This window comes from Corythoichthys intestinalis, chromosome 2 (genome assembly GCF_030265065.1).
Source record: "Corythoichthys intestinalis isolate RoL2023-P3 chromosome 2, ASM3026506v1, whole genome shotgun sequence".
NCBI classification, from domain to species: Eukaryota; Metazoa; Chordata; class Actinopteri; order Syngnathiformes; family Syngnathidae; genus Corythoichthys; species Corythoichthys intestinalis.
In genome coordinates this window covers 15112207-15124896 of record NC_080396.1, presented here as the reverse complement: position 1 = coordinate 15124896, position 12690 = coordinate 15112207, and the positions used below count along the sequence as shown (strand labels likewise).

Sequence of the window (12690 nt, the reverse complement as noted above, 5' to 3'; positions counted from 1 at the left end):
AATTTTTGAATACCACTGTCCCTGAAAGGGTTAGGTCACAATTACCCTCTAAAAATTAAAATTACACATAATTAGTTAACACATAGTGGTTGCACTACCCTAAAACATCCAGATGAAGGCGCACTTACGTTATTAAGGGTATCCTAGTCATCCAAACCGGTAGTGGGTTGATCCTTGTTGATTTTTAAAATAAACTATACAGTATTATTGAAACGGATTATAATTTATTGTAGTATGCAATCACTTGGAAATAAACAGCGACTTCTCCGGCCTGGTACGCAATTCCTCATAATCTTTAGTTCTATTATGACAGTATGATTAAGTTGTGTATTTCTATCGTCTCAAGGGGCAAAACATCATGGGTGGCGTGGGAGGGCTTTAGAGCAGTGGGACTGATGCTAGTCTCTCGTTTTAATTGCAGGATCTTGTTTCAATCGCTGTCGTCAGAGGGACGCACGACACCGCCAGTCACACTTTTACATTGCATTGAAGATATCGATTGTCAATCGAAAGCAAGATTTTAAATATAAACAGCCGAGATCGACCAAAGAAAACAAATCTTCGTGTCGTTTTTTTTTTCCAAAAAAGCTGGGACCGCCTTAAACCCGTACAAACGGGGGGTGATCAAACTTATCATAGCTATTGAAGCAACCAGCCTGTGACCTTCACGTCGTCTATTATCGCGACATTTTACGGGATTTTTTTCTTGGGTGAAGTGACAAAGTCACTTGGCCGTTTTCCTTGACTGGATTGCAAATATGATGATGTCACCGACGCCACTTTTTCCTGAAGTTATGGCGGAGCACAACTTTCCCAAGTTCTCTTGGTAAGCCCTCTCCCTTTTTCTCACGCATACAAGCACAACACCGCTTGCTACATGCAGAGCGGCTCTCTTGTTGCTACGTGGAAAAAGCTAACTACAAATGCTTTACGTGCGTTTTAAGAAAACAAATTGAGTATTCCAAAGCGTGTGAACGAGAATTCGATTTGGTTTTTGGGGGCCTACATTGGCGTATACTGTAGTATCGTCAGTTTATTTACGATTCATTTCACTTAAGCAGTAGCCCTTCCTCCTTTTGTTGTAATGTAATGTTACACGGTAGAACACAATGGAAACGAATCTCATTGATTTCACGAATTTCTGACTTGGCAGTTTACGTGATGTGGACTGCTGCGAATACATGACCTAAGGGGGGAAAACAACCGTAAAAGTCGAACGAACAAACACGATTAAATGTGTTTTTTGTTTGTTTGTTTGTCTTATTTTGTAGTAGTTGTTTGTGCAGTACACGCTAAATACCGTGTATATGTTTTCACGGAGAATCATGCGTATTGAATACATCTCGAGAGAAGTTTTAATGTTAGGCATTTTTTATCAAGTATTGTGCTTTTAGCTATTCCAGTAAAGATGAGGAACCCTTCATAGAGCAAGTGACTAATTTTGGCAAATAATGTTTAAAAAAGCAAACAAAAACAAACAAACAAAAAACATTAAGATCTTGTGTCCACGTATGTGGACCTCACAGTTTAAGTCATGCAGGCCACAATAGTTACATTTAGTACACAAGTGTACACTGCATGACCCAAAATATGATGTCTACACGTGCGGATGCCAGGTCTTAATTATTGCATTACTGTTAGAGGTGAGAATCTTTGGGCACCTAACGATTCGATTACGATTAAGAGGCTACGATTCGATTATAAATCGATTATTGATGACCCCCCCCCTCCCCCGCCATTAGCTGCTAATGTTTTGTACATTAGTTTAAAAAAAAAAGCCTTGCAGGCTTAAATAAACTACTATTTCAGTATCAAGTTAACAGTTAAAAACAATAAATAATATACTCAAATCCCCATTCTGCATCAGCAGCTTTAACAACATTCAATTAATTTAATGTTGTCAATCAACCGTTAAAGTTGTTAAAATTGCTCCTGTTATTCCATAATTTCCCTTTTGTCTACTTTCGACATGTGAAAGTTTTAAAACTATTTTAAAGATAGATTCAAGTCAATATTTTACCGATTTAGGAGTATTTTAAATAAAAAGTTAATTAGGTTCGCTTGGAAGGTTCACTACAACAGCCTTGCAGGGAAGTCTACTGCTTTAAGATGGCGGCCGTTTACTAACGCCGCATCTAGCTTTCTCTACTTTTGCTGCTATCGCCACCGAGTCTATGTTGCATCTAGTCCTATATAAATATGATATCTACCTTAACATTATGTATTGTGGACGTACTTTGTAGCAGCAGTCAGGTATGTTGTTGTTTTTTTTTTATCTCGCAGCATGAGTTGAGCTAGAGCCATGAGTTGAGCATTGGCATTACCCGAGGGGCCGGGTAATGACAAGCATGATGTTTAGCTACTCTCGCTCCGTTCCTCATTGCGTCCTGAAGACCGCGCGGCGCGCTGAGTGGGTTTTACTTCCGCTTTACTTGACATATTTCAATAATCGGAATTTGGATGTTTGTGAATCGTTTTTGAATCTTCCACGGCCGAATCGCAAATAATCTAAGAATCGGAAATTTCGCACACCTCTAATTATTGTTATTAACGATTATTCTATATTTTTAATTTAATGAACAAATGCATTTACAAATCTTTAAAATGTTAACAAAAAGGCACATTAATAACTAAAATGAACAAAAACTTGTTTATGTCATAGTACAGTGGTACCTCGACATACGATCGCTTCGACACGATCTTTTCGACATCCGACTTAAAATTTGACTCGCCATTTGTTTCTACATCCGAGGACATGCTCGAAATACGACGACATGACAGCACCGCAGACGAACGCACGGCGGATTTTCTTGTGTGAGAAATCAACACAGGTTTCTAAAAGGTTGGTACAGGTGGTAAAACAAGGAAAAAGGTGACGCTTACCTTCTAAATCAGCGGTGCCCAATCCCAGTCCTTGAGAGCCCCTATCCAGCTTGTTTTCCATGTCTCCCTCCTCTAACACACCTGAATCAACTAATCAGGATCGTTATCAGCCTGCTGCAGAGCTTGCTGATGAGCTGATCATTTGATTCAGGTGTGTTAAAGGAGGGGGACACGGAAAACAAGCTGGATAGGGGCTTTCTAGGACCGGGATTGGGCACCCCTGTAATCTAAATGAAGATGCAAATTATAGAAAAATAAGAGCGTGGGGTGCGCATCCGTGAACTGGCTCAACAATACATCTCCACGGTCCTCCTCCGACCACCGTTCGCCAGTCTTTATCAATTAAGCTGACATAATTGTGGTATAATTTTGACATAACATTAGAATTGTGGTAACATTGCCAAAGAAATCGTCAGCTTCGTCACGTTTTTATCATTTATTTAGAAACTTATTCAACACAAAACGCCTCCTGACTGCCAAAGATGACGGTGTTCTCAAGAAAACATTGAAAGTGAAACTCTCAAGCTCCCCGCTCTCGGGTGCGGTGCGTTAAGGTATAGCAAAAAACGTCCGCCACATTAGAACCCGATTAATAAAATTATTATTATTAGGAGTGGGAACCTCTTGGTACCTCACGATGCGATACAAAGCTCACGATAACGATGATCTGACGATACGGTGATACAAAGATTATCGATACATTGGTCGGGAAATCATTCTCGGATATTCTACAAACAAGTAATTAACAGAAATACAAGCTTCTAGTGTTAATTGGAATTAGTTTATCACTAGTAGACGTCCGATTCGTTTGAAATGGGAGGGTGGCAGCAAATGAACACCAATCCATTTGAACGAATGTTCATTCCATCCCTCCCACTTCAAACGGATTGAACAACTATGGCTGTCAGTGGCAGTCAAATCCAGGCAATTAGGTAATTTTGGGCCATTTAAGGTCTCACTGGAACAGCACCAAACAAAAATTCCAGCATCATCACCCTGTCCAATGCAGATTCTTGACTCTTGACAAGGTGATGATGCTGGAACTTTTGTTTGGTGCCGTTCCAGTGAGATTAACGAAGATGACTGCCTGAAGAAAACATCAAAATTCCCTCATTCCTTGATGATATGGGACTGCATGTCAGGCAAAGGCACTGGGGAGATGGCTGTAGTTAAATCTTCAATAGATACACAAGTTTACATTGACATTTTAGATAGCTTTCTTATCCCTTCAATTGAAAATATGTTAGTCATTTTCCAAGTCATTTTCCAAGATAACAATGCATCATGCCACAGAGCTAAAACTGTTAAATCATTCCTTGGAGAAAGACTCATCCAGTCAATGTCACGGCCTGCAAATAGCCCAGATCTCAACCCTATTTAAAACGATATCTCGATTCTTGGCAGGAGCATATCGATAACCTTTTGGGATAGATAGTATCACGATATATATCACCATTACGATATTTTGTCACACCCCTAATTATTATTATAATATTCCGATTTTTATTTATAATGTATTTGTTTTGCTATGTGTAATAGCCATTTGTAATAGTACCGGCAGTATCTATTAAGGCTTTATTGTAGGTTTTTGGGCTGTGGAACGAATTAATGGAATTATAATGTATTCCTACGGAAAAATCCTGCTCGACATATGACCATTTCAACTTGCAAACAAGGTCCTGGAATGAATTAACTTCGTATGTAGAGGTACCACTGTATTTCATTCATTGACGTCCAATTCATTGAAACTGGAAGGACTGTCTTTAAATGTTCATGTTCCAGTGCTATTTACGGCGCTTGACGTCCAATTCATTTAGACTGGAAGGCCTGGTAGTGATAATTCACTGCCAGCCTGTCCCAGCCCAATTGGATGACAGCCAATGATTTCAATAACTGCTCTATAAGGGGTTTAAACTCTGTTATAAAATCTCCATGAAATTGCCATGCAAACTTATTTCTTTACAGAAATACTGAAAGTGCAATGTAATGGTAAAATCCCCCGCCCCTAAACACTTACAAAAAAAGATCAAGTTTGCATGAGACACACCCCTTGCGTCACTTAGTGTTGTCAGAGAGCTGCAGCAAAGCTTTTAGTGTGCTCACTCACAGCAAAGCCTGTACGTTAGCAAAATATTTGGTTTCTTTCAGACAGGTCACGTTACATAGGAGTTGCAAACACAGCACTTTTTTCACTATAGCCATAACCCAAATACCCCATATTAATAAATATGTCCCCCCTCAAAAAAACATTTTCCTCATGTTCATCTGACATTGAGTCACTTGAAATATATGTAATGGTTTGCTGTTATGTTACAATTGGATGTAATCATTCTTCAGTGAGCTGTAAATAACAGATTGATCTAAATTCGTTGTTGTTAAAAAGCTTGTGACTGAAAACGCTTGTTCTAATACAGTACATGTCTTTTCTGCTCTATACTACATTGATAGCATACAATCATAAAAGTGAGGCATTGGCTTGATTGATCCTTTGTATCATTGTTTTCCTGGCACACTCAAGGATGACTTTGTGCATTGTTGATGTAACATTTTAGGGTTTATGTCAAGACGATTCTATAAAGTCCTTTTTGAATATTGCTCCTCATCCCATTGGTAGCAGCACTGTAACCATTAGGACACTATCCGTTAAGTTCATATTTATCGGATGAGTAAAGTCTTGTCATGAATAAGCTATTTGGTAAAATCAACAAAGAATTATACTGACCATCCCTAATTTGACACTGTCATCAAACTAGTCCAGTGAGTTTCATGTTTACACAAATTAAAAAAAAAAAAAAGTATACAGTGATCCCTCGTTTTTCGCGGTTAATGGGGACCAGAACCCACCGCGATAAGTGAAAAACCACGAAGTAGCGACCCCCCAGCCCCCTCCCCCCCTTTTTTTTTTTTTTTTTTTTTTTTTTCTTAAACCTGTCCTGTTCATCTGCTTGGATACTGGAGAATTTTATTTTATGTATATTACATTCTTTATATATTCTTTTGTGTATACAGTACACTAGTTAGAAAAGTAAATGCAATATTAATATACAATAACATGCATAAGATGAATAAAATGTACTCACCACACTGATGATCTTGATAAATGAAGAAAAAACTCCAGAACAATGGATATTAGGGGTGTAACGGTACACAAAAATCTCGGTTCGGTACGTACCTCGGTTTTGAGGTCACGGTTTGGTTCATTTTCGGTACAGTAAAAAACAAAATGCAAAATATAAATGTGCTAGTTGTTTATTACACACTTTTGTGCTTTCAACAATAGGAACATTAGCCTATACAAAGCTAGAATTCTGCTCAAAAAGTAGCGGGTATTTAAAGATAATCCAACATCCAAAGCTTTCTTTCTGAAAGAAAGAAGAATAAAGAAGTTCTGTGCTAAAAAGAAAATCAATCCCAATGACAAAGATTTTAACATGTATTTTACAAATGAAATGCCTCAATGAAACATTGTTTTTTTCTTATGAACAGTTTTCAAAAGCTTTATTGGTGGATTTTCTCAAGTTAAAGCGCCACACAGAAATTAATTGTGTAAGCAGAATGTGTGCATCATTCATTTATTCATTATTCCTACTTGTTTTGTTGTGGTAGGAGGGTTTTGTATTGCCCATGGGGCCGTGTTGGTTATTATTATAGCAGAGAAGACAGCAGTAACTGAACAAAGACAAGTCAACTGTGCCCCGATCTACCACTCAAGAGATCTGATGGACTCAAAAAGTAGGTTACGATTGCATATTAGTTCGAAAATCGACCGGATCCACCGTATTATTACACTAGTGACTTCCGGCCTGATCCTAGCTAGTAGTATTGACTCAGGAGGGCCGCGTCTCGCGTCAAATAATAAACTCTGCCGTTCTTTTCGTGTGAATCGCGTTGAGCCGCTTCTGGGACGCATCTAACACACGGCCGCTCTGCCGACTGGTGTGCATTGGCTGATTGACTCTAATGCCCCCGTTTCACTGCATTCTCGCGGCAGCCACGTTGTCGCGCCGTTGATGTTTCAGGACTGTCCTACCGTGTTGGTCCTGATTATAGACCCCAATCACGTGACGTCACAACTCCGCCCCCCTGACTGGTGCCGCCATGTTGTCCGTCAGCTCATCGTGTTTATATATTACTGCTATGTACATTCCTCCTATAGACCCTACCCACGTGACGTCACAACTCCGCCCTCCTGATTGGTGCCGCCCAATTGTCCGTCAACACATCGTGTTTACCTGTTACGGCTAAGTACATTCCTCCTATTTACGGCGTGTTTTTCTGCACGTTAACATTAATAATCAAAATGGTGAAGGCGTGTGTGGCGGTCGGTTGCAATAACAGAGAAGATAGACGGAGAGACTTGAAGTTCTACCGGATTCCGAGAGACCCGGAGAGGAGAGCGAGATGGGCTGCTGCAATTCGACGAGAAAACTGGGCTCAAAACAATTACCACAGATTATGTAGAAGTCATTTTATATCTGGTAAGATGCATTTAATATATATTCAGAGGGTTTTGGGCTGACAACCACAATTAAGATCATTGCTGGGCTATTTGCCGACAACATACACGTATGTATGTAGTGAGAGTGCTATCGCTAAACCATATAAACATTAAAATATAGTTGTACATATCAGGGTAGCTAGCAGATGTCAGGCAAAGACGGCGAAGACAGCGGGTCGAAAAACATCGATTTAGGCATCAAATATGGATCTGGCGAATGGATAAACTGAAGCTTTTCCACATTACGCCTTTTATGCAACGCATCCAGTGAGTTTACGGCATCCGAAAGCACCGGGTCGTCCATGAAATGCATTATAAATTGCTCGATCAATTGAGACCATTGATAATACAGACACAAAATGACGGACAATGAGGCGGAACAATACAGCGATCACGTGATTTTGTGACGTCGGTGGGTAGGGTCTATTACGGCGTGTTTTTCTGCTTGTCTAAGGAATCACTGCCGAGTAAACGACCCCAAAAACCTTCCTGACAATCGTTAACATTGATTAATCAAAATGGTGAAGGCATGTGTGGCGGTTGGTTGCAGTAACAGAAGATAAACGGTCATTTTAGTAGTTGCTGTGTGCCCATTGTTAAAAGGGCAAATCTCGAAAGCAGCACGGTTTGTTTATCTCGGTCCATGATGCGTTTGCGTCGACAGCCATTAGACAGCGGCGAAAACATCAATATGATGCCAACACGATCGCAGACATAATCAGACGGAGACTACGAAGCTTGTCGCCGCGGTCGCGCAGCAAGAAGGTGAGCGCAATACCAGGTTTTGTGCCGAAAAATAGCCGCCCTGCGTGAAATGTCCCCCCTGACGGGAGCGCCCACACGGAAACGACTTTCTTGTACCGTGAATATGTATTATTTTACTCTGATTGAACTAATAAATGTCATACCTCTGTGATTGTCATTGGGATATGGTCGTGAAAACCTGTAGACTAATACATTTCTGTTCAAAGATGGTTATGTGGCCCAGTCCACGATTTGTTACTAAAATACAGTACTAATATTTTGCGTATTTTAATTATTTAAAATTGATCTTACAGTCGTAAATCCATTACTGTAATGCGCCCATGAAAACATTTGATGTTTTCACGTCAATAAAGCATTATAAATAAGCGCTCCCGTCAGGGGGGACATTTCACGCGGGGCAGCTATTTTTCGGCACACACCGGCCCGTTGTGGATCAAGTTTCATTTTACAATCGTGACAACGGTGACGCTCAGCTGACCAAATGTCTGTTTATATTCGGGCCGGTGCCGATTTTGGGTACCCAACTCCTCAACGTGACATAAACTGGACTATGATTGGAAATTTTGTGGTCTCAGGATGAGCTCTGACGCACGGGACCGGACGGGAGGAAACATCGGTTTGGGCATCAAATATGAATCTGGCGACTGGATCGACCAAATAACGGCTTTTATGCAACTCATCCAATGAGTTTACAGCGTCTGAAAGCACCGGGGCTTCCATAATTTGCAAGTGACTCCACCTTTAGAAACTACGATCAATGACAATACGGACACACAATGACGGACAATATGGCGGCACAATACAGCGATCATGTGATTGTGTGACGTTGGTCATTGGGGTCTATAGACCCTACCCACGTGACGTCACAACTTCTTCCTCCTGACTGGTGTCGCCCATTTGTCCGTCAACACATCATGTTTACCTGTTATGGCTACGTACATTCCTCCTATTTACGACGTGTTTTTCTGCTCGTTAACATTAATAATCAAAATGGTGAAGGCGTGTGTGGCGGTCGGTTGCAATAACAGAGAAGATAGACGGAGAAGACGGAGAGACTTGAAGTTCTACCGGATTCCGAGAGACCCAGAGAGAAGAGAGCGAGATGGGCTGCTGCAATTCCACGAGAAAACTGGGCTCCAAACGATTACCACAGATTATGTAGTAGTCATTTTATATCTGGTAAGATGCATTTAATATATATTTAGAGGGTTTTGGGCTGACAACCACAATTAAGATCATTGCTAGGCTAATCGCCGACAACATACACGTATGTATGTAGTGAGAGTGCTATCGCTAAACCATATAAACATTAAAAGCCCTAACTCCATTGACAAACGACATGAAATACATTAGACTTGACAGTGGATGTTAGCAATAACAAAAGATTTTGAATTGAAAATTTCGTAACTCACCTTTCCAAGCACAAGATAGATTCCTGCCGAATTTTCGTGGACGAGGACCTGTTTCACCCAACCAGCAACAAAGTATTTATAAGCCTCCAAGCTCTTAAAGTTTTTCAAACTTTCGTGAGAATAGGCTGATTTTGTGTGGACAAGATAGTTGTACATATCAGGGTAGCTAGCAGATGTCAGGCAAATACGGCGGAGACAGCGGGTCGAAAAACATCGATTTAGGCATCAAATATGGATCTGGCGAATGGATAAACTGAAGCTTTTCCACATAACGCCTTTTATGCAACACATCAAGTGAGTTTACGGCATCCGAAAGCACCGGGTCTTCCATGAAATGCATTATAAATTGCTCGATCAATTGAGACCATTGATAATACAGACACAAAATGACGGACAAGGGGGCGGAACCATACAGCGAGCACGTGATTTTGTGACGTCGGTGGGTAGGGTCTATAGTAGAGAAGACGGAGTAAATATAACAAAAAAACTGTAACCCGATCGACTCACAGCCTCGAAAAGTAAGGGTTATATTACGTCAGAAACTCGTTCGGTACGCGTCCATTCCGAACCGACTACCACGTACCGAAACGGTTCAATACTATTACATGTACCGTGACACCACAGGTGTCAAACCGATTCCAGAAAGGGCTTAGTGGGTGCAGGTTTGCTTTCCAACCAATGAAGAGGACACCTTTTCACCAATTAGAACTTTTACATGTGTAATCAGTTAAACTTTGTCAGGTGCTGCTTGTTTCAGCAGGAAGTTCATTGGTTAAACTCTCTGCACATTATCGGTTGGAACAAAATCCAGCACCCACTAGGCCCTTTCTGGAATCGGTTTGACACCTGTGCGTTACACCCTTCAGCTTTTTGTGTTATGTTGGTTATCTGGGAGACTGTTTATATTAGTGTGTAGTGGTCGTGAGTGCTCACAACACAGTGAACCTCAAAGTGGTGTGTATACTAGTACAGAACACAAAAATAAAAACGGCATGGTAAGATAAGGTTTCTATCACTGCTGCAATATAATGTCTCAAATTTTGTGTGCAAATGTCTCACATGGAAGTACCTACACCTTACTTGTTCTTTTCAAGAAATATGAGCATTTCAACGAACAGGCAGTTTAGCAGATGTGAGAGAAATGTCAACCAGCTATTTCACGTAGCATTAGCCATCAAGCTATTTCGGAGAGGTCGCATGGATGCCAGTCTCAGCTGACATCACCTTGTTCTTCAGGATTCTAATTTCAAACTATTTGTAGTTGAGACTAAATAACCAGTACCACTACTGGCTTAAACCAAACCATGCCACCTCTCCTGCTGACTCCTGCTTTGTAATCAGCAATATTCTCGAAGGCTTGCAATGAAGAATTACAGCATTTCTCAGTGAAAATCTCGTTTCTCCCAACCCCCAAGTTTTTTTTTATATTCACTGCTCTCTAAAATGGACTGACAAATGGTTAACCAAAATAACTACCTTGTTTCAGGTTGCTGCCAGTTACTTTCATTCACTTTGACAACGTCTCCACACTGCATCCCTCTCATTTAGAAAGCAGGCGACTAATGCAGTATTGATTTTGTCAGCTGATGATGTAAGCTTTTAAAGCATTCATAGTTTGCACATGGTTCATTTTTTCCAGACCATTGAAAGCACTTGGCTTTACTGATGGAGCACTTTCAGGGAGCTTGGAAGACCCTGAGCAACGGCTTTGGAATGAAGGACTCTGCCTTCGAGGGCCCGTGCCTCTCACCAACTGTGATCCAGGGATTTCCCTGCCAGCGTCGCTCCTCAGATGACAGCAAAATACCCGACTCGAAGACTAGCAGCACCATCCGTGTCTACCTCCCAAACCAGCAGCGCACTGTGGTGAGCCGATTTCTAATTGGGGAAATACAGCCACTCAGAGTGTTTGAAGGCATATGTAATCATGCTAAAAGTTTAAATAAATTATTATGTAATATGTTGTCACCCTTAGGTAAATGTACGACCAGGTATGACTCTGCAGAGTTGCCTGATTAAAGCCTTAACGGTGCGAGGCCTGCAGCCTCAGTGTTGTGCTGTTTTCAGACTCCATCCGGGGCAAAGAAGGTGAGCATTTTATTCCATGGTTTAAAAAGTCATATTGGTTGCTTATCACACATACTAGTCCTTCTAAAAAAATTAAAATACGGTGGTAAAGTTCATTATTTTCTGTAATGTACTGATAAACATTAGACTTTCATATATTTTAGATTCATTACACACAACTGAAGTAGTTCAAGCCTTTTATTGTTTTATTATTGATGAATTTGGCAAAAAAGTTATGAAAAACCAAAAAGCCCTATCTCAAAAAATTAGCATATTTCAGCTGACCAATACAAAAAAGTTTTTAATACCAAAAAAAAGTCAACCTTCAATTAATTATATCAGATACGCACTCAATACATGGTCGGGAATCCTTTTGCAGAAAGAGTTGGCAGGCCAATTGAGCACAGTAATGCCATGATCAGTAAACCATTTAACAGTGGTTTTGGCACTGTGTGCAGGTGCCAGGTCGTGCTGAAAAATGAAATCTTCACCTCTATCAAGCTTTTTAGCAGATGGAAGCATGAAGTGCTCCAAAATCTCCTGATAGCGAGCTGCATTGACCCTGCCCTTGATAAAACACAGTAGACCAACACCCCAGCAGCTAACATGGCACCCCAGACCATCACTGACTGTGGGTACTTGACACTGGAGTTTAGGCATTTTGGCATTTCCTTCTCCACAGTCTTCCTCCAAACTCTGGCACCTTGATTTCTGAATGACATGCAAAATTTGCTTTCATCTTAAAAAAAGTACTTTGGACCACTGAGCAACAGTCCACTGCTGCTTCTGTAGCCCAGGTCAGGCGCTTCTGCCATTTCCAGCACACGCCTGTGCTTGGTGGCTCTGGGTGTTTCTACTCCAGACTCAGTCCACTGTTTCTGCAGGTCCCCCAAGGTCTGGAATCGGCCCTTCTCCACAATCTTTATCAGGGTGCGGTCCCCTCCTCTGATTGTGCAGCATTTCCTGCCACACTTTTTCCTTCCCACAGACTTCCCACCGAGGTGCCTTGATACAGCACTCTGGGAACAGCCTATTCGCTCAGAAATTTCTTTCTGTGTCTTAGCC

General features: G+C 41.0%; 1 protein-coding gene across 4 annotated transcripts in view; it reads left to right on the top strand.

Annotated features, from left to right (window-relative positions):
* Positions 1–381: 381 nt before the first annotated feature.
* The window catches only part of raf1a (Raf-1 proto-oncogene, serine/threonine kinase a), a 37001-nt gene continuing 24692 nt past the window's right edge, over positions 382–12690 (top strand). For 2 of the 4 annotated variants that reach the window (XM_057828461.1, XM_057828468.1), the window contains exons 1-2: positions 11220–11424; positions 11534–11646. In XM_057828461.1, the coding sequence (XP_057684444.1) occupies positions 11224–11424; positions 11534–11646 (314 nt within the window). In that variant the 5' untranslated portion in view covers positions 11220–11223. Of the gene's footprint in view, positions 827–11197; positions 11425–11533; positions 11647–12690 lie in introns of those variants that run through there. The other 2 variants (XM_057828441.1, XM_057828451.1) reach the window with 2 other exon arrangements.